General features: G+C 36.5%; 1 protein-coding gene across 3 annotated transcripts in view; it reads right to left on the reverse strand.

Moving 5' to 3' along the window:
• Nucleotides 1–1317: 1317 nt before the first annotated feature.
• The window catches only part of LOC117414782 (sodium-coupled neutral amino acid transporter 4-like), a 34766-nt gene continuing 13127 nt past the window's right edge, over nt 1318–22956 (reverse strand). For 2 of the 3 annotated variants that reach the window (XM_034024583.3, XM_034024585.3), the window contains exons 2-16: nt 19942–20196; nt 19316–19409; nt 19115–19230; nt 16206–16279; nt 16000–16092; nt 14617–14698; nt 11468–11550; nt 11309–11367; nt 10319–10579; nt 10141–10220; nt 9346–9446; nt 8224–8348; nt 4399–4543; nt 3490–3587; nt 1318–2254 (exon numbers count right to left, since the gene is read on the reverse strand). In XM_034024583.3, coding sequence (XP_033880474.2) covers nt 2153–2254; nt 3490–3587; nt 4399–4543; nt 8224–8348; nt 9346–9446; nt 10141–10220; nt 10319–10579; nt 11309–11367; nt 11468–11550; nt 14617–14698; nt 16000–16092; nt 16206–16279; nt 19115–19230; nt 19316–19409; nt 19942–20060 — 1632 coding nt within the window. In that variant the 5' untranslated portion in view covers nt 20061–20196 and the 3' untranslated portion in view covers nt 1318–2152. Of the gene's footprint in view, nt 2255–3489; nt 3588–4398; nt 4544–8223; nt 8349–9345; nt 9447–10140; nt 10221–10318; nt 10580–11308; nt 11368–11467; nt 11551–14616; nt 14699–15999; nt 16093–16205; nt 16280–19114; nt 19231–19315; nt 19410–19941; nt 20197–21510; nt 21637–22956 lie in introns of those variants that run through there. The other variant, XM_034024584.3, reaches the window with a different exon arrangement.

Below are 22956 nucleotides of genomic sequence, written 5' to 3' on the forward strand. Positions count from 1 at the left end.
TTTGAAGGAACTCGGCAGGTAGGTTGGCCCAAACATCTTGGAGAACTAACCACAGTTCTTCTGTGGATTTAGGCAGCCTCAGTTGCTTCTCTCTCTTCATGTAATCCCAGACGGACTCGATGATGTTGAGATCAGGGCTCTGTGGGGGCCATACCATCACTTCCAGGACTCCTTGTTCTTCTTTATGCTGAAGATAGTTCTTAATGACTTTCGCTGTATATTTGGGGTCGTTGTCATGCTGCAGAATAAATTTGGGGTCAATCAGATGCCTCCCTGATGGTATTGCATGATGGATAAGTATCTGCCTGTACTTCTCAGCATTGAGGAGACCATTAATTCTGACCAAATCCCCAACTCCATTTGCAGAAATGCAGCCCCAAACTTGCAAGGAACCTCCACCATGCTTCACTGTTGCCTGCAGACACTCATTCGTGTACCGCTCTCCAGCCCTTCGGCGAACAAACTGCCTTCTGCTACAGCCAAATATTTCAAATTTTGACTCATCAGTCCAGAGCACCTGCTGCCATTTTTCTGCACCCCAGTTCCTGTGTTTTCGTGCATAGTTGAGTTGCTTGGCCTTGTTTCCACGTCGGAGGTATGGCTTTTTGGCCGCAAGTCTTCCATGAAGGCCACTTCTGACCAGACTTCTCCGGACAGTAGATGGGTGTACCAGGGTCCCACTGTTTTCTGCCAATTCTGAGCTGATGGCACTGCTGGACATCTTCCGATTGCGAAGGGAAGTAAGCATGATGTGTCTTTCATCTGCTGCAGTAAGTTTCCTTGGCCAAGTACTGCGTCTACGGTCCTCAACGTTGCCCGTTTCTTTGTGCTTCTTCAAAAGAGCTTGGACAGCACATCTGGAACCCCCTGTCTGCCTTGAAATTTCTGCCTGGGAGAGACCTTGCTGATGCAGTATAACTACCTTGTGTCTTGTTGCTGTGCTCAGTCTTGCCATGGTGTATGACTTTTGAAGAGTAAACTGTCTTCAGCAACCTCACCTTGTTAGCTGAGTTCGGCTGTTCCTCACCCAGTTTTATTCCTCCTACACAGCTGTTTCTGTTTCAGTTAATGATTGTGTTTCAACCTACATATTGAATTGATGATCATTAGCACCTGTTTGGTATAATTGTTTAATCATACACCTGACTATATGCCTACAAAATCCCTGACTTTGTGCAAGTGTACCTAGAAGAATTGATGCTGTTTTGAAGGCAAAGGGTGGTCACACCAAATATGGATTTGATTTAGATTTTTCTTCTGTTCACTCACTTTGCATTTAGTTCATTGATAAATATAATCTATTAACATGTCTATTTTTGAAAGCATTCTTACTTTACAGCATTTTTTCACACCTGCCTAAAACTTTTGCACAGTACTGTATAATAAAAAATTCAAATAAAAAAACACACTGCACACATAGGGGTAGATGCACTAAGGTGTTGCACCTGTTACAATAGTCGCAAACCTGTTGCAAACGAGCCGGAAGTCTAGGGTGAAATGTACTAAACATACGCAATGCTGTTAGCGACTTTTTAGGGAATGCTTTGCGGCAGCAGTTTTTCTTTGCGGTTCAACCTTAGATGAATATGTAATTATGGGCGTTCCTGCATAAATTCGCAAAAAGGGGGAGTAGAATGAGGATTCACAAATACTATAATGAGATGTACTAAAGCTGCCGACAATTGTGACACTTACAATTGCATCAATGTGTTAAGAACTTTTGAAAGCACATTTTAAACAGTTGCAATTGTTACTGGCATTTCCCAGTCCGCTTTTTCTTGTGCATTGCCAACATTGTGCAGTTGTGCATAGAATCTGATGGGATGCAAAATGCAAACTGCGGTGTGTTTGCACTGCGACTGGCCCCATCTTAGTAGATCTACCCCATAATCTTTAGGTAAACTAAACACAAGCGTTAATTTTCTTAAAAACATAAATAGAAACACTCCCTATTACTAGAGGATATGTGTTTTTTTCTTCTTTGAAAGAACACTTGTACTGCACTAATACAAAGTCTCTTGGATCCTGCTTTAACATGAGTGTGGAACAACATCTCCCTCCTCAGGTGCTCTTTCCCCAGGGGGGCTTCCTGGAGAATGGCATTAAGAGCTTCAAGTCATCAGTGTATACTTGTTTTTTCAACCCAAATGGGTTAGTGGCCACCAGAACCGGGAGGGTTGTGAATCCAGTCACTTACAATAAGTGACATGCTTCCGATCATAAAAACAATTCCCACGACGAGGAACACAAGTGCCTAAAGGTTGAGAAAAGGCAGAGTCAGTACTATGCAGCATACGTACAGTACACATTGCCCTTCTCTTTCTCATCCCATGTAGTTGACAGCCAGGGACTCTGTTGGCTTATCATGCTGGCTGCACCTGTCTCATCACCTGCAGGGGGTACATGGCCAAATAACTAACTCGTCATCCTTGCAGGAACACTATGAAAACCCTCTTCATTTCATACTCCGAGGCACTTATGCTAAACCCTGATACACTACTAAACTCATTCTATCTGTACACAAGAGACTTGCTGCCGCAGTCTCTTGTGTACAATTGTAAATGTCTCTTTAAAAACAATAACTAATGTTTTGCTTTCGTTGTTGCTCAAGTAGTTTCACTGCTCACAGCTCATACTGTTTTGGAAGACGACCTCCATTCCACCTTCTGTGTTAAATGAATAAACAAACAAACATCTTCACCACTGCCATCGTTGAACATAGAAAAAATAGCCAAGTGGCTGAGGGCAAGATTTATTGAAAGTGGAGTTAAGGTAAACATCTCTGTGTCGCCATTTTGGATCCAACTGTTCAGTACCGTGGTGTGAGGTAAATGAGAGTGTTTAAGCAATTTGCATGCCAGCGGTGGATTCAAAAGGGCATGGCACAAAAACACTATTTAAACATTGGTTGAGCTCGGCTGATAGGTAGACAGAAGCTGGGCTGTTGGACAGTGAAATTACTTACCCCCCAGTCGATCAATAACCAAAGAAATGGGGAAAGAATCACAGTTGTGCTTAAAAAGGTTAACACCATCAGCAGAAACCACAGTTCAAACGGTAGTCAGGGGGTGTTTAATAATGCTTAGCAGTTCTGTTGGTAAAGTTGTGCGCTACCACAAATAATTATTTGTACAAGAAAGTCTCGGCATGAGGGTTAACATGCAGATTATTTAACGTGTCCCTTTAGAAAATATGAACAGACTTCCCTATTCCATTTAAGTCAGTTGTAAGGTCCATTTGTCACATGACTTGAATGCAATGAGGAAGTCTGCTCAATGTCAGACAGTTAGGCTTGTTCAGGCAAGCTGAAAGATAGTTGAGCCAGGTAAAGACAGAGTATAAAGAACAATGATGAGAACTCAACATCAGAGCAGAAGCCACAACCACACAGAATGATTAACACAAAACAGTGATTCACATAAATTAGTTTAGCATCCAAATTAGAATGAACAGTGACTTCCAAATTTATTTATTTATATTTGTACTTACCCCTATCTTTTGTGGTGATTTAAGAGGTATGCTTTTCACTAGTCTAATGTAGAACGCAGCTGGAAGGATAAAGATAAGCATGGTCGCAGCAGAGGAACCTGATAAAAGAAAAGTCGGTTTATAAACGTACCAATATATATTTCAAAAACAGAGACTTCTGCACAAAAAACTGTTTTATTATTATTTTTTTACATGGTTCATCAAAAATGCAGATAATAAATTAATAATAAATTTGGCCGTCATTGACTTTAATTATTCCTCCCTTGTAAGTGATGCAACACCCCCTCCCAGCTAACAGCTGTTCACAATTGCTGTACAGCAAGAAGCTATCATTCATATAGCTGCAGGCTGATTCCTAGGCCAGCTAAAAAGTCACCATTATTGTTACAACCCCAAGAAGCTGTTAATAATGAATACGGGATGCTTAAAATGTATGTATTGAACTAAATAACTATCTATTTCCATTCTATTTCCTTCTCTTTTTGATTTCTAGTAGATTTATCTGCACTGTTAAATATTTAAGATACGTTAAAAAAAAACTTACTTGAATCATGCAAGGTCGTACATATAGAGTATATTAAAAACGTGTTCTTATTTTACAGTGTTCTTTTTCTTTTAGTTTTTACAATTACATTGATGGCATGTTAACCCTTTTCTTATGTTAATGACTTTAAACAGTGGCAGATGTTCATACTTTACATCAACCATGATTTACTGACCACCACATCATTAAAAAGATATATCATCTGCTGTGTGTTTTTTTTTTTTACCGCATAGATCAATTACTGGTTCTCAAAGCTGAATTTTGAAAGTGGGAAAAATCACCACCAGGGTCCTTAACATTTTGTGACGAGAGCCCAGGATTACTGCACAGTGAAATATGGGCCCAACAAAAAAAATGAAACTTACCAATGAAACCAAAGATGTCTCTAATGGTAGGCACAAATATCACCAGAAGATTGTTAAAAACCAGCAGGACTACTGCAATCAGGAAATGCCTGATCCAGCTGAACTCTCTCCCGGCAAATAATAGGGTTGTAATCGAAGACCGGACCTACAGTGGGAAAAGAATAAGAATAAAAGTCAACTAAAAAAAAGGACATCCGTTATTAAATAATACCAACAGAAATAGCCAGATATAGACAGAGTGGAGACATCTTATGCTTTATATTTTATAGGAGGACATTTTTCTGCAGAGTAATAATTGTAGATTGAACAGTTTTTTTTCAAGCTAATTTATATCCACCAATACCTTATCTGCATCTTATCGTCTTTTGCTTTTAGTACTTTAAAACAAATCCTCAAATAAGCCTATTAATGTTATGTAAATAGGGTCTATATTTCTGTAAAATAGAAGCGTCTGCTTTCAAACAGTTTGATGTGTTTTTTTTTTTGTTTAAGATATGGGACTACAGACACAGTAGTTTTTTTTTTTACATTGAAATCAGGTTTGTGTGATTCAGTGATGGAACACGTTACATGCAGTGCACAGATTAGCTCCTTCCATTGTGAATTTAAGTAGGTGAAAGTTCAAGAGTTGCAAATTGTACACTGCAGAACAACAATCTGCTCAATGATTGGCTGTGAGAAGTTTTAAGGGGCGTGACAAGCGTTTTTTCCGAAGGTGAAGAGAAATATGGGGTGTCATCGCAACTCAAACAGAGGCTGTAAGGGAGAGACAAGCAATTGCAAGTGAAGCTTACATCAGCCATAGGAGGCATGGCTTATGCAGCACAGGTGCAGTTGTATTATAATCCAATAGAACATTATTGCACAGATTGTTTTGCCAAGAATAAAACACACTGTATATTAAAAAAGCTGTTTTGTTGTAATTAATAATGATATTTTATTTCATGAAAACACAAAGCATCACAATTTTAACAAAGGAAAGCACAAGTTCCTTTCCTATATATTTCCCATACCTTAAATAGCATGTTTTACTGACCACTATCAAAACTTTTAATGACAAAGGCAGCAGAGTGGTGTTGCTGTCCAAAATTGCTGAAAACGTTAGTTATGGTAATCATGGCAATTAAAATGTCTTTGAAAAAGTTGTTCATTTGTAATACAATAGTTCTAAATATTTTAGCCATGCCAGAATATCGGCTTCAGTAACACACTGCAACCTGTCTTAAACATCTCTTTGATCTGTAGCCTCTCATTATTAAAATGATTGGTGCTGAAAGCAAAGAGAACTAAAGCATTGTCTCTGGAAAAAAAATTGCCATCTTTACATTTGACAGATGATACCGAAAGAGCCACAAATACCTTGTTCTTTCTAAAGCTGTGTATGAACAAAGCATTCTACTACACATGAAAACTTCACAAACAGATGTACTATATGGGTCTAGCTGAACTGAACCGTTGACTGATTAACCACTAACTGTTTTGGACTGGCAATCACTGATGAAGAATAATACATACATCCCTGCACAAATGTCTTGTATTTTTTCCTCTCAATGATCTTACGTTTGCAATTCTGATAAGTGTGAATGTTTCTGTAAGGTTATGATTGCATACGTGTGGCCCAGGATCTTGCCTTTCGGCCTGAAAGGAGCAGCTCTCCAAGAGGTCAACCAAGGCCAGGTGATGGGACCCAGTAAACTTCGACAAAGGAAAGAGGTAAGTCCCTTGTTTAAGCAAGTGCACTAAACCTTTAAAAAACAATTACTGCATAACCAAAAAACTGTCTTTCTATAACGGTATGCAGTTGTCAGAGTAATATGTATTAAGCATTCGTGCAAAGAGAAGGCTTTAATTAAAAAAAAAAGAGTAAAAGCTTCTGCTAGTTCCAATTCCCACGTCATATTCTTGTCATCAATGGTTGTTTAATTTAAAGGCATCACTGTTACACAGTCTATCCAGTTCAGTCTTTAAAAAAAGAATACAGGTTCTGAATTATTAAACCTCTTCTGCAGATACTCCAGATACTCAAGAACTGGCTATTTACAAATGAATGAGCCCTTTACAGTTTTGAGAGCTCAGTAAAAAAAACAAAAAACTGACAGCAGTCTGCAAAAAGGACATTAATTCTCTGTGTTGGTATTCAGCTGTAGTAAGCAGATTTATCTAAGGTTTGTTCCAGAAAGTACTAATAGCTATAAGAGTTAAGAAAAAAGTAGATTTTTCCTCACTTACAAACTACAGGAAGTACTTTCCTCTTTGTATGTTTAAATGAGGATGTGGAACAGCAGTGTTGAGGGCCTGGAACATTCTGTCTTTTCTAAGCAAACTGCAAAACACAGGGGTGTGAAAAAGCTCCAACACCCACTTGACTGATCTCCATGTGATTGTTGAGACTACTCAATTGTAATTGTAAGTGAATGTGTTTCTGTTATTTCTTGTGTAGAGAGGGAAACGGATGGGTCCGTTTTTTTTTTTTTATTCCACAGTAACAAGCAATAAAGGTAACTACATCCACATTACACTACAACCATAAGAGAAACATTTAGACTGTATGGTGATTACTGTTTCGCCTGAAAATGCTATCTGGCTCCCTTTGATGGGTACTGTTAGGGATCATATGGAGCTGTTCACAGCTGCTCATTACATTCCCATAGCACTCCTACAGTAGTCACACAGCCAAATAAAGACCAGACCCAAATATGGTAAGTAGGAAGGGGCCAGCCTATTGAAACGACTTCCTGAGAACTAGTTTTAAATGGATTCTGTATTTACCAGGAAAGAACAGCATAGGTGTCCTTCAAGACAAAGCAGAACTCAAGAAGAGCACACATTGAATGATAGTTAAATATTCTATGTATCAGTTCAAGCTTCCGTAACTTGGTCTCTGTTCTTTATTTGGGTTAGCGAGTCCTGAGAGAATAAGCTGAGAACATGCTGTGTAATTCCACAGCTCCCTTTCTTTCAACCTGCTTGTGAGCCACACTCAATGTATCTGTCATTTTTATTGTGTGGTTAGCGACCAAGCAAAGCACAGCACAGGCCTATTTAAAGCAATCAAAAATACCCCCAAGGTGTGACATCAACTTGAAAGCTGGAATGTAGATAATCTGGCATTTGTGTTGTGTTGTGTTATATATTATATATAATATGTTTTCTGTTTGGCTGCTTTTAAAATACAAAACTGTCCAATTTGCACTAGTGGAACCCGATTATTTACAAGCCTCCTCTGAAGGTATCTTCCCACAAAATTGTAATTATTATTATTATTATTATTATTATTATTATTATTATTATTATTATTATTATTATTATTATTATTATTATTATTTTTACTGGACTTAAACAATGAACAATTTGTAATTCATAAACCCATATATCCTAAAAAAATGTCACTAAGCCTGTAGAACCATTTAAAATAACATTGTGTCCAAAGACTAAAAAAGTACCTGGCATAAGCATTCTATTACCTAAGATATCTATCTATCTATCTATCTATCTATCTATCTATCTATCTATCTATCTATCTATCTATGTAACATGCTATCTGCTGTAACATTTCACTGTAATAAGATTTATTTCTGTGTTCTGATATCGATTAAGCTTTCATGAAGAACCTCTGTACCTAGAATGAATAAAACGGCACGGACACTGGCATTGAAATCCTTTCTGAAATCTGATAGAAAGCTCTGTTTAGTCTGCTTTTAATACCAAGCTAATCATTTTGCAAATCACTCACACCCCAGGAACTTATTTTGGAGATTCCTCCAAAGTGACAAATCTACACTGATGCATGATATGTGCCGTTTTTAAGGAAAGATGAACGCTTACTGGAAAGAGGACAATGGGGACAGTCAAGGTGACAGCTATCAGTACTGCAAGACGGACCATGAGAAGCAGGGTGTCAAACCTGTATACTTTGGTGAAGGTATGAAGCAATTCTGCTTCCACGTTACCTAAAATTAAAAATAAATAAAAAGGAAGATGAATGTTTCACACAAGCAACAGCCTCTTCAATACATATTTACAACTACATCATACTGTAGTATACATGATAAAAATAAAACACACACAACATCCAGTGCACTAATGCTGTAATTGTGGTTTATTTTAATTAAAAGGACATTTTTACACACCCTCTAGTCTATACTATTTTACCAGTTATACAACAAGCGTTGGGAGATCTTGTGTTGAATAACTTTTTCAAATTCAATGCTGCTGAGAGAATTAATATTAATATTTATTTTTTATATACAGGATCTCATCTCTCTCTCTCTTTCATTAAAATCCGAAGACAGACTGACCAGGCAAATGCACTGTTCCAAATTACACTGCATTGCTAAGCAGAGAGCTTGATCTAAGGAAATATATTCTCTGAATTCAGTTGTTTAATTTAGGTTTAAACATACTTCTTTCCATACATTGTACTTATTAGTGAAGTAGGAAGCACTTCAAAAGGTGAGGGCTGTGACAAACCAACTAAACATCACTGAGGTTAGAACAAGTGTCTGCAAGGTCAGTGGTTGTGGGTTTTGATTTCTAGCCAGGGCTGACTCAGCCTAGATATCTAAAATAGGTACTCTGGAGCGGGCTTGCAAGGGCTGTGAAACATCCCAGTTGCTTCCAAATTGGCAATGTATGACATATTATGGATTAAATAAAGTTTATGTATGCAAGTTCTCTTGACAACTGATACAGTAACTTACTAAATCTAGTATTTTTTCCACCATCTATCAAAACAGACTTAAAAAAATAAAAATAAAACATTCTTGAAGGAAGTCATGAGTTGAACCCCTAGAATTTCATCTTTTTGGCTGCTGTTTCTGAAAACAATATACCCTTTATACAAGTAGTATCATACCAGAAAACAATCAGAATCTAACATTTTAATAGTGAGGCTTATTTTAGAACTGCATAGTTGTCCATGAGTTTTGTTGATTTTATTTAACTTACCATAGAAAGTAAGATACCCAAACAGAGCTGAAAACATATACATAACAAGCATGGCAGTGATGGATATGTTAGAGACATTCTGCATCTTCTTTCGTGAACGGCTGGGAAGTAGAAGGAAAAGATCCTGTTAGAAACCCTACTCTAAAATAGCTTCAGACTTTAAACAGAAGGTTACTCTGTTGGAGTTTTCATGGGAGAGAGTGCAAACATCAAACTCTCTTCTTTCATATCTCACAGTTTAATACCTACATATGTGTAAATTTACACATTTTACAGTTTTGTTAAATCCAGCAGGTGTTTTGTCAAGTGCAACACTGTAAATGTGTATTATGAATATCAGTACAGGGATTGCTGCTGTTTTCTGGTAACAAATTCACTTCATGTCCTTTGGTTTCAAACCCACTCCAACATATAATAACAGGTAGTAAATTAATTTCAAAGCTATTGTTAACACTCTTTTAACTTGTTTAAAACGTTATTCATTAAACCATTAGTGGCTTCATTAAAAGTCTCGAGACTGAATATCAAACTTTACACCCTGAGATTTGATTATCGACTTTACTCTGTTTTTTTTTTTTTAATACAACAGATGAAATTTGAAAGCCCTTTGAGCTAACTATTTATTCCTTGTCATTAGCAAAAAAATAAATTCTGAAAGAAAAAAACACAACCAATAATGTTCAGAAAACAGAAATACCCATCTCAAGAATTTAATTTTGAGGCTTGTACAGTTAATATTTGTTTATTAATCAATTTAGAATTACAATTGGTGTTATACAGGCTGGGTATTCTTACTCTTTCAGTTCACTGAAGATTGGCAGCACCTCTGGGTGACACACAAATGCGAATGCCAGGATTGGTATTGTGTAAGCGGTCTAAAAAATAAAAATAAAAATGCAACACATATTCAGTAACTCAGCGTGCGTTAGGATCAGAGGATCTATAAATACATGTCCTTCAAAGGCCCGCATACCTGTGAGTTGAACACAAAGTACTTTGGTTTGCACATGTCCTCCTCCTCGTGGTGAGTTTCATAAACCACCCCACTGCTGTGCCCTCCAGGAGCTTTGGTTTCGCCATGAGAGTATTCCATAGCGAAGTCAGCACCAGAATGAACCGTTCTGTTGTGTAACATAGCTGGAGACATGTGCATGCTGGTATTATAAGTTTGGTTCGCTCCAATTGGGTCCAAAAGGGGCAGTGGGCAGGGGATTTGAGACTTCTTGTAGATCAACTAAAAACACAGGAAATTAAATATATATATATACACACATACATACATTTACAAAAATGTATACAGTATATAACCTGAAATTAATAATAATAATAATTACATGTAAATATGCAGCAACTGAAGTGAAAATAGTCCTCACATATATGTTTTATTTTTTTTTATTTTTTACACAAATGGCTTCCCTGATATATAGTGGTAACTATGGGCTATCGTTGAAGAATATTCATCTTGTAGACATCTTATAAAGCAACAAAGCTTTATTTACTGTATTTTATAAAATATTTTAGGTTTCTAATGCCAACGGTAATTAATGAATAACTACAAAGAACATAGAGTATACTAGGGGGTAACAGTCTTCCAAATGGACACATTCTGAGACTATTAGTGAGGGGGCCCGTTACCTTCAATTACAGCACAGGCGACACACCCTTTAGTTATATGACAATTACGTTGGTCCTTGAGTTTTAAGTTTCTGTTTTTTTTTTATTTAAAAAAAAAATGAAGTGCCGCTTCTGCTCTGAGTTTTACTTCAACAGAATCAGTCATTCTGCTCGGCGACAGAATGCTGTTGCTATGGTGTCAATGGAGTCCTTATGATGTTTGTTTATCCAGATGGTATTTTTTTACCACATAATTCATCAAACTAGATGTGGAATCCCAATGAAAGTGAATGGCAGAGAGATTCCGCTTCTCATGAAATATTGTACGATATTAACATGAAATACTTACAACTCCGAGGAAAAACACCATGCATGTGAGAGAAAAGCCACTGGTATAACCAAGGTAACCTATCCAACAACAACAATTGTATATTTTATTTTAAAAAGAGAACAATCAGAAAGCAAAGAATGAACAACATAGGAAGACCTGGAAGTCGAAGATGCTTACCCAGATTTTTAAGCATGGAAAGAGGAAGGATGATTGCCAGTGATACAATCACCACAAGGTAATTGCCATTTAAGTACCATTCTCTGTTAAAAAGAAAGAACGAACATCAATGAAGTTGGACTGCAACATTTGTCTGAGTTGATATACATCTTCCCCGTCACAAGTTCAAGGTTTGCTTATCTGTACAAAATTATTAGATTCAAATTAGCTGTACAGTTAAAAATAAATGACATGCCTTCTGAAGTTGTCTGACATGTTCTTTATGCATAGGGTTATTTTTGGTGCTTTACGTTTTTTAGAACATGGTGGCTAGCACTGTTGTGTAAATATAATGTTTGCCACATTACACAATCCTCATCTTGTCAAGGAGCAACTCTTATTTTTTACCTTCTAATAGCTCTATTGCTCTTCAATTGCTAAGTGTGTCTGCAGAATACATACTGGACAATGCATCTTTTGATCTTGTTATCGGCTCATCAACTGTAGGCTTGAGACTGCTCTGTGTGTGTTACAAGCTAGAAGTATATTGTACACATATGCAGGATTAATGGGGGTCACTCTTTACAAGATGCCTTCTTTATTCTTTAGCATATTGATCTAGGCTTGCACATACTGTACTCCTTTTAAGAAGTAATATCAATTTCCAATGCTTTATTTTTTAACATAGTCATTCAAGCTAAACAGGTGCTTTTGAATGTCATCTGCAAACTTTATTGTGAAGCTTGTTTTATATACTGATTAAAATGTATATAATCAAACGCAATTAGCCTACATGATAGTATTAAAATAATTTAAATTAAGAGCTGACAAGTATGCTTTCATTGACTTCTAGATAAACAAATTAGTAACTGTTTAGTGAATGTACAAAAGCTGGGACAGCAACAAAAGTCGGCTTTCTAATACGCTGTATAATAATGTATCTAAACAAACTTGTGTAGCCCATACAAGGTATAGAAAAACACTAGCACTTGAGATGTGTAAGCGTTCACAGTCCCCTGGTTATAGGCAATACATTCTTCAATCATTTTATTGTATCAATCACCAAAAATTCAAACAATTAGCACTGGGTAAAAGGATTACAAGTCACTTTTCAAAGAAATAGAACACCATGGATTAGTAGTAGGCTTTGTAGATAGCTGTGGCAGTGTGGCCAGGTGAAAGCCCTGCCAGTGCACAGGTGTGTGTGGGGAATATTGGGTGGCAGGGAGGGGGTTAAATTCCTCCCTGTCAAAACATGTGGGAATGTGGCGGGAGCCATACATTGAAATACATGATTAATGATTGATTAGGCTTCAGCCACAGGTGTATAAAAAGAGTGATCGAGGGTATTAGTTAGAAATAGTGGTGAGAATTAATGTCGGTGTTTGTTGGTGAAGGTATGCAAATTATCATTGGTGTTAAGCGCAAGTTTTATGGAGCTGTGTGTTTTTGGAAATTACATTTCTGCCTGAAGCCAGTTAAATGTGTTCATATTATTTTGTTAAACTGGTTTGTTTTGGTCCTTGTGCGTGTTTGTTTTGTGTTTTGTTATTAGTTATTATTAAAGCGTGTTAAACCTTGCAGTCTCTGTCTCTGGGTCTCTTTTCTGCCAGTATCGGCCTTGGCTGTGACGCTACCCTACCACAAAAGCAAATAGACAATAGCACCTTTTCAGGGACTGGAATTTGTTTTGCTCTAAACACCCATATTTTGGACCCAAATCCTGCCTATGACTGTGTGTTCTGTACTCTGCTACACGTAGTTTGCTCACCAATGATTCAAGAAGGTAGCTTATATTTGCTCCAGATTTACATCACATTCTATTACATCCAGATAGTTTTAAACCTGAACACTTTCCTATTTACACCAGTACCTGAAAAAAAATATGAATTTGTCAGTTTTTTGTTCACACAGACTTGACAGCATAAGAGGTCAGTAATACTAGTATTCATTTACATTTAGTCATTATTGTTAAACTCTTAAAGGCTAATCCCACCTACAGCAAGGTCTTTAAAAATGCTGCCAGTCTTGTTTGGTCACAGTTTTTTGGAGGGGTGGGGGAATGTGGGGTGTTTAACAGTAAACTGATAAAGGATAGCCTTTCATTTTCCCATTTTCTTGCTTTCTGAAAGTTGTTTGACAGGTTTAAGGGAGTTGGGTCAGTAAATCAAAATAAACCCTCACAACTAAGACGTTTGTTACTGGATGTAGACTGACCCAGGTCTTAATCACTTTCTGCAGTAGTAGAAGTGTAAAAAGTACACAGTCCATTTGGCGAAGCCTTATGGAGGCACTTGATTTGATGATTGTAAGATTTTATGACTTTCTTGAAGTGGAGTATTTTAATTAGTATCACATGGCCAATGAAATATTGTTTGTTTTACAAGGAACAAGCACTAAAAAAGGTGCCCCTCCTGTTGATTTAAAAGTACGCCATCAGGCAAAATGAAGTAAGGCCTTAAAAACAAAACAAAAAAATCATAATAAATCAGTCCTTTAAAACAGAGCTGCACCAAAAAGCATGTTACAATTTAACTGGACCCATCTTTACAAACTACTATATTCAAATTTTGTATGCTTATTCATACCGTACATCAGTAATAGCCTTGGGTATTAAACACGACATGTATTTGGTTTCACAAAGTCATTGAAATAATTTGATGTGCAATGTGCCACAAATTTCCAAATCGAATATCAGACAGGAATATCATCAATGCATTGTAAACACTTCATTATTCAAAATAATAAAAAAAAAAAAATCTTCAAATACAATGAAAACATGCATGTGGTAGCAATATAATATTAACAAAACGTTATTATTAAAAACCAAGAAGACAGACATTTTTTTCATTAGATTCTGACATTTCTGATTACAAAACAAACACAGATGGAAGAACGTTAGTCTTGCACTGTTGCTGGGTAGTTAACTACATGAGGCACGAGGCTCCAATTATGGCCCTATGTAACAGTTCTCTGAATGCATGCAAAATTAAAAAAAACCATGGGAATCAACAATGTGCTAATTGTGTCTCTGGAAATAATACTCTTTGTACTGCACAGGTCCTTAAGATTTATCTTGGAATTAGACATCAAGCTTGAAGAGACGTTATTTAATAATTACATCGCTGCTGTGAATAAAACCATATGTACAGTTTTTCATTTAAACATACCCAGTGTTCTCCTCCAGACCCATGAATGCTCGGATTACTTCTGGGAGTTCATATTTCACTATAAACAGGTAGCTTGACATAGCTGCAGAACAAAAAAAAACATGAAAAGAATAGGATAAACCGGGGTCCCATGCACTTTCCCTTAGTGAAGATAAAAAAATAAATAAAAAAAACCAAAGACCCAAAGACATAATCCATTTGAAAATAATTTCTGTTAACTAATGCATAGCTGAGCCTGGTGCATAGTCTATTATTGACATTTCTCTGAGGTCCTCTTCTAACAAGCTCTGCTACTACTTGAGAGAGAAGCAGTGGGAAGTAAGAAATTAAATCTTCAAGGCCAGGAAGCAAATGGTAGAACAAAGAAATATTGCTTTCATTCCCAAAACCTTTTTTTTTTTTTTAAATGTACTTAATTTTATTTGTAACTATAAATAGTGTTGCAGTGACAATATTGATAACTGCAGGTGGGGAAGTCTTATATTCATGCGGTGTCTTATGAACTAATTGAGAACAATGAGCTGGGTTGGGCCTATAAATCAGCTATGAAGTAGTGATCGTAACGGTTGTATTTCTCTTCTTGAATATCACAGTGATCACAGCGGGCAGCAGTGTGGAGTAGTGGTTAGGGCTCTGGAGTCCTGACCGGAGGGTCGTGGGTTCGATCCCAAGTGGGGGACACTGCTGTTGTACCCTTGAGCAAGGTACTTTACCTAGATTGCTCCAGTAAAAACCCAGCTGTATAAATGGGTAATTGTATGTAACAATTGTAAGTCGCCCTGGATAAGGGCGTCTGCTAAGAAATGTAATAATAATAATAATAACTAAGGCATTCTTCTTGTTCAGAATCACTTTGTATATCATTTCTGTTCCGTTTCAGTCGTCAAGTTTAAAGCACCCATGTGGCCTGAAAAAAAGCTCTTAAAACATTTTCTGTCTAAGCTCAGCTCGTAAACCAGATTGTAGCCAATAACCCATCCCCCGGCAACACTCTGCTCTTCGTGAATGTACGCAATACATAGAGCAAATGTGGTGTTTGTTGCCTCCACCAGGGGGCAGACAGCTGCTGGGGGACAGGGAAACGGCCACAAAACATATTTGAGAACCCTTTTGAGGCCACAGAGGTACTTAAAAAAAAATTACCAGGATGTGATGACTAAAGTAGAAAAATCTCAGTGATTCTAAACAAGAAGAATGCATTAGTTGAGATGACCATCATATTTTATAACTGTACTAAAACCATACTTTAAAACAGTGAAGTATTATTGCTATTTCAATCTTAATGAATTACATACAAATTCCATTGCAGGCCAAGCCTATACAAATACAAATTGTAAGCACGATGCAAGACAGGAATAAGCTGTTAAATGTGCTTTCTCTTACCTCCAATATTCTGCATTGTTATAGATAAAAATGCAGCAAGTTTCCCTGGCCAGCCAAAGGCCTTTTCTCCCAGTTTCTCATAAATTAAAGACCCTGAACAGACAAAGAAAGCGCTATTGTTAAACAATTCATAAAGTATGTAGCAAATATTTATGTGATAAAGTGAGTGTGCACTTTTCTTATGGAAAAAAAGAGATAAAACAAACCTCCTTCTTTTGACGTTAGCAATAAAAGATGAACAGAATACAGTGATAATATTGCTACTCCTAGCAAGAGGATTCTGGAAAAAAAACAAACAAACAAAAAAACACATATTCAGATGAAAATCCAGCAAGCAATGAAATCGGTTCAAGCATTGTCCCATGTTTAAAGACATTCTTCAACTCTCAATTAGTTTTATATTTTTTACGGTCTTTATTGATAAGCTTGTGTGAGTACTAGCTTAAAATATTACAATTGTACCTACAGTACAATGGCATTTAAAGCCTGTTTTCAGGAATAAAATACATTTTGATATTTATGACTGTTCCGGGTCCAGGATATACAGGTATCCCAAGTAAGAACATATTATGTTCATTTTATTATATACAAAAAAAAATTGAGTGATAACACAAATTCTAAATATGCAAGTCTGTGCTCGAAGATCCTGAGACGTTTCAGGCACAATGTGAAGGGCGTGGCTTCAAAGAGCAGACACTATAGTTTTAGTCTTTTCTGTCTTCTCAAATACAGCACTTAAGTATTTCTGTGCGCTATGAATCCTATGTTTTTGTATTCACAATGCATTCTTTTATAAGTCCTTTTATATTATTTCTGGATTTATTTCAGAATACAAAATGGTATACTATACTGTAAGTCTGGACTCAAAGTAAATTCTATTGTATTATATTTCAGTAAACCAAAATTGATTAATCCTTTTTCTATTTCTGAGATTTTTGCCAATGAGATCAAAATGGTATGACCCTATCTATGTTCCAAACAGAGAGAGTAGGTTGCACACTTACAACCTGTATGCTTGACATTCATTTTAAGACGAGACCTCTCGTAAGTGGAGCATTAGGATGTTTGCTTCTCGTCTCAGCCAAACTACATCCCGTGAGGATGCGTGGTCGGCAGCTAATAATTTACTGACAAATTTGCAGTCGACCACGTATATTAGAACTCCCATGCACAATGTGGTCGAAGGATAAACAAGGTCATTTATAGTCAGTTAATCCCTCTACTACTAAAAAAACCTACAGCTTTTGCTGACCGGGGTTGATGACAGTGGAGAGAAGGAACTAGAGAGATCTATCACGAAAGTAAGCTAAAAGACCATTGCTACGCGTGCTGCTTTTAAACATGCATGATACGTGTTTTGTTCAGTGTTTGCAGTGTTTTGTGTAACTGTTTATGTTGGGCCACCATGACTTTTGTTTTGTTCCAGTGATTTTGTTTGTTTATTTATTAAATAAAAGGAGTGCATTTGCATCTCAACCCGCAGTACTGAGTGTGTGTCAACTTCCTGGTTTGACATCACCCACCAAGCCATCCGTGACAGGCTGTAATTAGTAATCAAATTCAACTCTCCACATCTCTGGGAATTTTCAAACCACAGGCGATTAGAGTTCTCTTAAATTCCAGCTTAAATTCATCCTACGCTAGCAATGCATCTGCAGGTCCATGCACGCTTTTACAAAACGTCTTCTGACTGAATCAACACAGTTCACCTTTCTGAATTACTTAAAACTTATGTACCGAATTTTTGCATATTCACAGATGCTGCTGAGCAAGGGTTGTTTAGAAGGAGTTTGGTGTTGTAAGCAGTATGCCTTCAAGTAAAATGAAATCAACTTGTGTGCCTAAAGTGTGAATTGCCTACAAATTAAACATAGGCGTAGTTGTACTAAAGTGATAGCACATTATAAAACTAACATTGGCATTCCTCAGTGTTAGTGTTAACAGACATGTAATTAATTACAGAATTATTTGACAGTTTTCTGCACTGCGGGAGAGGACTAACTTAGTTTTGGTGAGTATGCGGGAGCCTAACATTACAGTATTTAAAAAAGTATCATTATTTTGGTGGGGTCTTATCACTTTACATTTCACTATCTCTCCTGAAATCCACACATACTTGCATATTTTTTTAAATGTTACCAGAATGGTTTAATCCTTAAAAAAGGATTTTCTGTTTCCTAAACTTTAGTTACCTCTCATAAATAACTAGAGCAAGACTAAAAAAAAAAAATCTAAACCCTGCACTCACAGCATGAGGATCAGCCTCTCTGTAGATCAGAATCACTATCAGCTGCTCCTTTCTGTCAGATACAGTATAGGACACAGTATCCTAAAACCATGAGGATCACTCAGCACCGCCAACACCTACATGTACACCGTGCTGTGGGTGCAGGAAGGAAGGCTGCTCAGGGCACTGGCTGCAGAATTAGAACACACTGCACATTACACTGCAGTGTGTTCCATAAATTACTTGTAATTTATGCTTTAGCTGGCAATACAACCTCCACCTCATCAGCATGCATGGAGCAAGCCGAAGGTCTGCTGCAGCCGAGTGGAAATCTACCAGAGTCTATTTTGATATCTACTGTGTTATTCTTGGGCAGTTGTGTGGTTTGAGATTTGCAGCACCAAATACTTATTTCAATTTACTTACAGTACATTGACCTTCTCTATTTTTATATAGCACAAAGTAAACAAATCTTCACTTTGTCCTAACCAGTAGAAGATAATTAAAATGATACTGTAAATCCATGATTAATAATATTTATTTCATTTATATTTTTAACATAGAAGCTGAAATACAAATGTAGACCATTTGCACACAAACATAACACGAGAAACTATTTCACAACATATCAGCTCTGCTATCGATAACCTTCACACTGAAATACTAAACACCAGACTGACTGAACTGATTTGGAACATTTCTTTTTGTTCTGACTCGGTAAATTATTTTTGTTGTGACAATAACAGGCTCTGAAATATAACACCCCATTGACAGATGTAGTCTACTGCATCGATAAAACAAATAAATATTTACAGTATTATTAAAAAATGTAAAAAGTAAACTGTATTGCATTATCAATTAAATGTGTGTTTACTTTCAAATACTTACACAAACAAAACAATCCCAGTGTTGGCCATGGCATAAGACAGCCCAAGGATGCCACTTCCCATTATGGCATTGCTGAGGTTAAATACTGACATCCCAAAGGAGGTGGTTCCTGGGTGCTGTATGAGATAAAACACAGTGTCAGTTGATAGAAATCAAGTTGTACAGTGCATGATATTGTTCAGGCCATTCAACTGTACTTACACATTCTTCTTGATACTCTTCATATTTCTTCCTCCCCAAACCTCCATTCGTCAGGAACTTTTGACTTTCTGCGTCGTCTTCATCAGCAAATTGACTGGAAAGAATAAAAAGGTTAAAACTTGTGTTGTATATAATATTTCACGCTCAGCTTTTGCACACATTTATTTTGAAATAATTAATAATTGAAAAAAAAAAAAATATCACATATGCAAAAATTGCAGATTCCCTTTAAGTTACACTCAGACATAACATCAACCTTTATAAATGTAGTATTCTGTATACAGTATATAAGTATAATGTCTGGGAATAAGCTGTGATCTTATAAGCTGTGAATAAATGCAATAGATAGTTGTAAAGAAAAGTAAGGAGGAATGTGGTCTGCACAGTTAGGCCTCAACTCAACACCGACCTCCACTGACCATCCCGACCCCCTGGAGGCGAGATACAGTTGCAAAAGGTTGTTCTAAAAGGAAGATATTTTGGGAAGAGCAAGTCTGTTTACAGAGGTTGTGTTACACCAATAGAAATGATCTGGAAAGGGACTGCAGCGCTGTCCCTAGACTTCATCCACACAAATGTCTGGAATCCACTTTAAATGTTCATGTATTAGTTGTGCAGCTCCTTACCTGCTAATGGTAGCTTTTTCTGAATCTATTGGCTCATTGAAGCAGCCATCCATGCTGTCTCCACTGTTGCTCTCATCATCAGGGTCAGTGTTGACTTTCTTTAGTTCCATGCGGTCCATATCAACGAGAAGCTGTTTTGAATGTACTGCTCAAGCTGGAATTCCGTGCCGTACGTAGTGTTTCTCTGCTTTACAGTATTTGTTTTGGTGTTTTCTTACTGGTTCTTATGCAGAATCAAACTTGTGACGCCGTGTCCTGTAAACAAATTACAGTACATAATATTGTCAGAAGTTTTCCCCATGGCTCAGATAAATGACCGGACACTCATTTGCTGCAGGCACTTGTGAAGGACGTCATAATCATCAGGACATTGTCCAGCATAGACTGCATACAATACCCTATTGTAAAGAAATACAGGAAACACAAAGAAGTGGACTGCTTGGAAAAACATTAGTTGCTGGTTCTATGGCAGAGTATTTTTATTGGTTTCCCTTTACATTAAAGATGATGTAACTTTCTATTAACTGGGTTTTATTGTGCATGTAAAAGAGATGGTTTAACTGGTAATGCCTTTAGTTTCCCATTTATTTCTGATGTTAACATATGTCAATAAAATCCTGTTTAAACACATTTGGTAGTATCTAATGTCAAAACTGTGAAGGGTGTCAGGGAATACATATTGTCCTACACAAGGTAGGGAGTTTTCCCCCAAATGTACATTAGGAACAAATAGATTGATCATAAAACAATCAATTATGTATGTGAGGTAAAACTATGAGAAACTAGGGGCCAGATATTGCTTTACAGCAACAAACACTTTGCCCCATATAAAATCTTATACAACAAGTAACAAACAACTGTTGTGAAGTTTTTTTCTTTCACAAAACATGGTGCAAGTTAAATTTCAGTGTAAAGATCTTTGGTATACAGTGAACTGCTGGTTAATTCCTTCATCTGTGTTCTAGTTTAACCAGATAATAAATAGATATTGAAGTCGAACTGTGACGTTGCTTCACAGCAAACACACTGAAGCTCTGCATATTTCTAACCAGCAGAAAAACTATTTTGTGCATGTTTTGAATGCAAGATTTAATCAATATTTCACAAGTGAATACAAAAACAAATCTGTTTTTCTTGGTGTTAGTCAGTGCACTTAGTGAAAAAATAACCCCAGTGTTATTCTCAAATTCTTATGACTGCAATAGTTTTATCTTTCACATAAGTTACATTTTACCTACTGTGGAAAAAATATATACAGTGAAACACCATTGTGTTAACTACCCCCACCTCGTGTACTGTCACACGAGTAGAAAATATATCACTGGGAAAAAATATCCTGGACACTGTTATAAATACCGTCATAAATGAACATCACAAAACTACATTAAAAAAAATAAGTTTGAAACTGTGCTGAAACTACTGTCCATAGCGCACAGAAATTCCTTAGTTTAACAACAAAACTATTGCAAGAATAGGATAAATCTCAAATAATCTAAGACTTATTTGAGATGTAACATGTACATTTTCAAGGCAAGGCAATTTTCATTAAAAAGAGCATGTTCTTTTTACCTCTGAGCAATATTGAAACACAGGTCCATGAAATAATTTGAATATCTTCAAGCCACAATCCAGAGATTTAGTTGCAGCAAGGCAGTCTAGTCTGTGTGCTGTACACCTCCCTCAGCCAGCCTTTTCTGTTACCAAATTCCAAGAAGCTATCTGTCCAACACTCCACTTTATCACATGCACAATTTGAGCCTATCATTTAAAAGAAACTGAATCGTGAACCACAGTACGTGATTTAACCGCTTTTCTTTAATTAAGAAGAAAACGAAACCATGCAAATGGTTATACAACTCTTACTGTCTGTAGTATGGCTCTTTAAATCAATAAATGCCTACTATAGCTTGTTATTCAAAGGTAAGTTACGCAAACACCAACAACCACATGTATTTCAATAAAACTAATGTATAAATAGATAACAGGTTCTAACAAGCCCATGACTTGATGCAATAAAATAAATAAATACAATCGCTGAGAACTTAGCCTACAAATTATTCTTTACAAGAAAGACCAACGCATTAATGCCCAGTATAACCAATACTGCACAGCTTAACTTTCATGTATACACATAGCAAGATAAATGGATAAATCAACGTATGCTTTATTTGTAGTTATAAAGTAAAATATATAGCGCAATACATGGGACAATTTACAGCCAATTGCTGCTAATTAGAAGCCAAGATTGTTGAGGTCATGGCTCTAATTGAAGTTTAATCATCAAAAGATTTATGGGCTTACCAGAAGTCTGGTATTGATGACTTACACAATTAAAAAAAACTTTACAATTCCATGGATTGAATCTATCAATGAAATAGCTGAACTGGTCATTTTTTTCTGACCTGCATACAACAGTCTTATAAAATACTTGGAATGAACTGAAGTCTCCACACAATATTTATAGTACAGCATATACAGCAGCAAAGCAGTGAAACAGCTGATAAGGCAAGATACTAGAGGTGTAGCATCTGGCTTTAACTTATAGAGGTTTCCCTGGCCAGATACTGTATCTGAAAGTTGCAGTGATAGGAAAGATATTTTCAAAATGCATAAAAATATATGTGGTTTACTGATTGTATACAACTCAGCAACTTTTTATGTGTTAAGCATAGTTAAATATTTCCTTAGGAACGTGATTATTCGTATTAGTCGCCGTGTCATTAGAATAACGTTGAAGATGTAAGGGATGATTTTTTAAGGGATGGTTTTTGAATACTGTTTATAATCAGATTAACACAATGTAAAAATATATATATTTCAATGCTCAGTAGCAATGTGCAAATTCATCTTAATTTCCCTTTATAGTAATTTAAATAATCACATAGTCTGATCTATGGATGAAATAAATAGCAGTCATTCAAAACCAGGTATTAGCAAATGCATGACCTGTGATCAAATGTGCACTGTAGATATTATTAACCATCATGCATGCTTTCTGTGTTTGCTTTAAGCAAT

This window comes from Acipenser ruthenus, chromosome 7 (genome assembly GCF_902713425.1).
Source record: "Acipenser ruthenus chromosome 7, fAciRut3.2 maternal haplotype, whole genome shotgun sequence".
Classification (NCBI taxonomy): Eukaryota; Metazoa; Chordata; class Actinopteri; order Acipenseriformes; family Acipenseridae; genus Acipenser; species Acipenser ruthenus.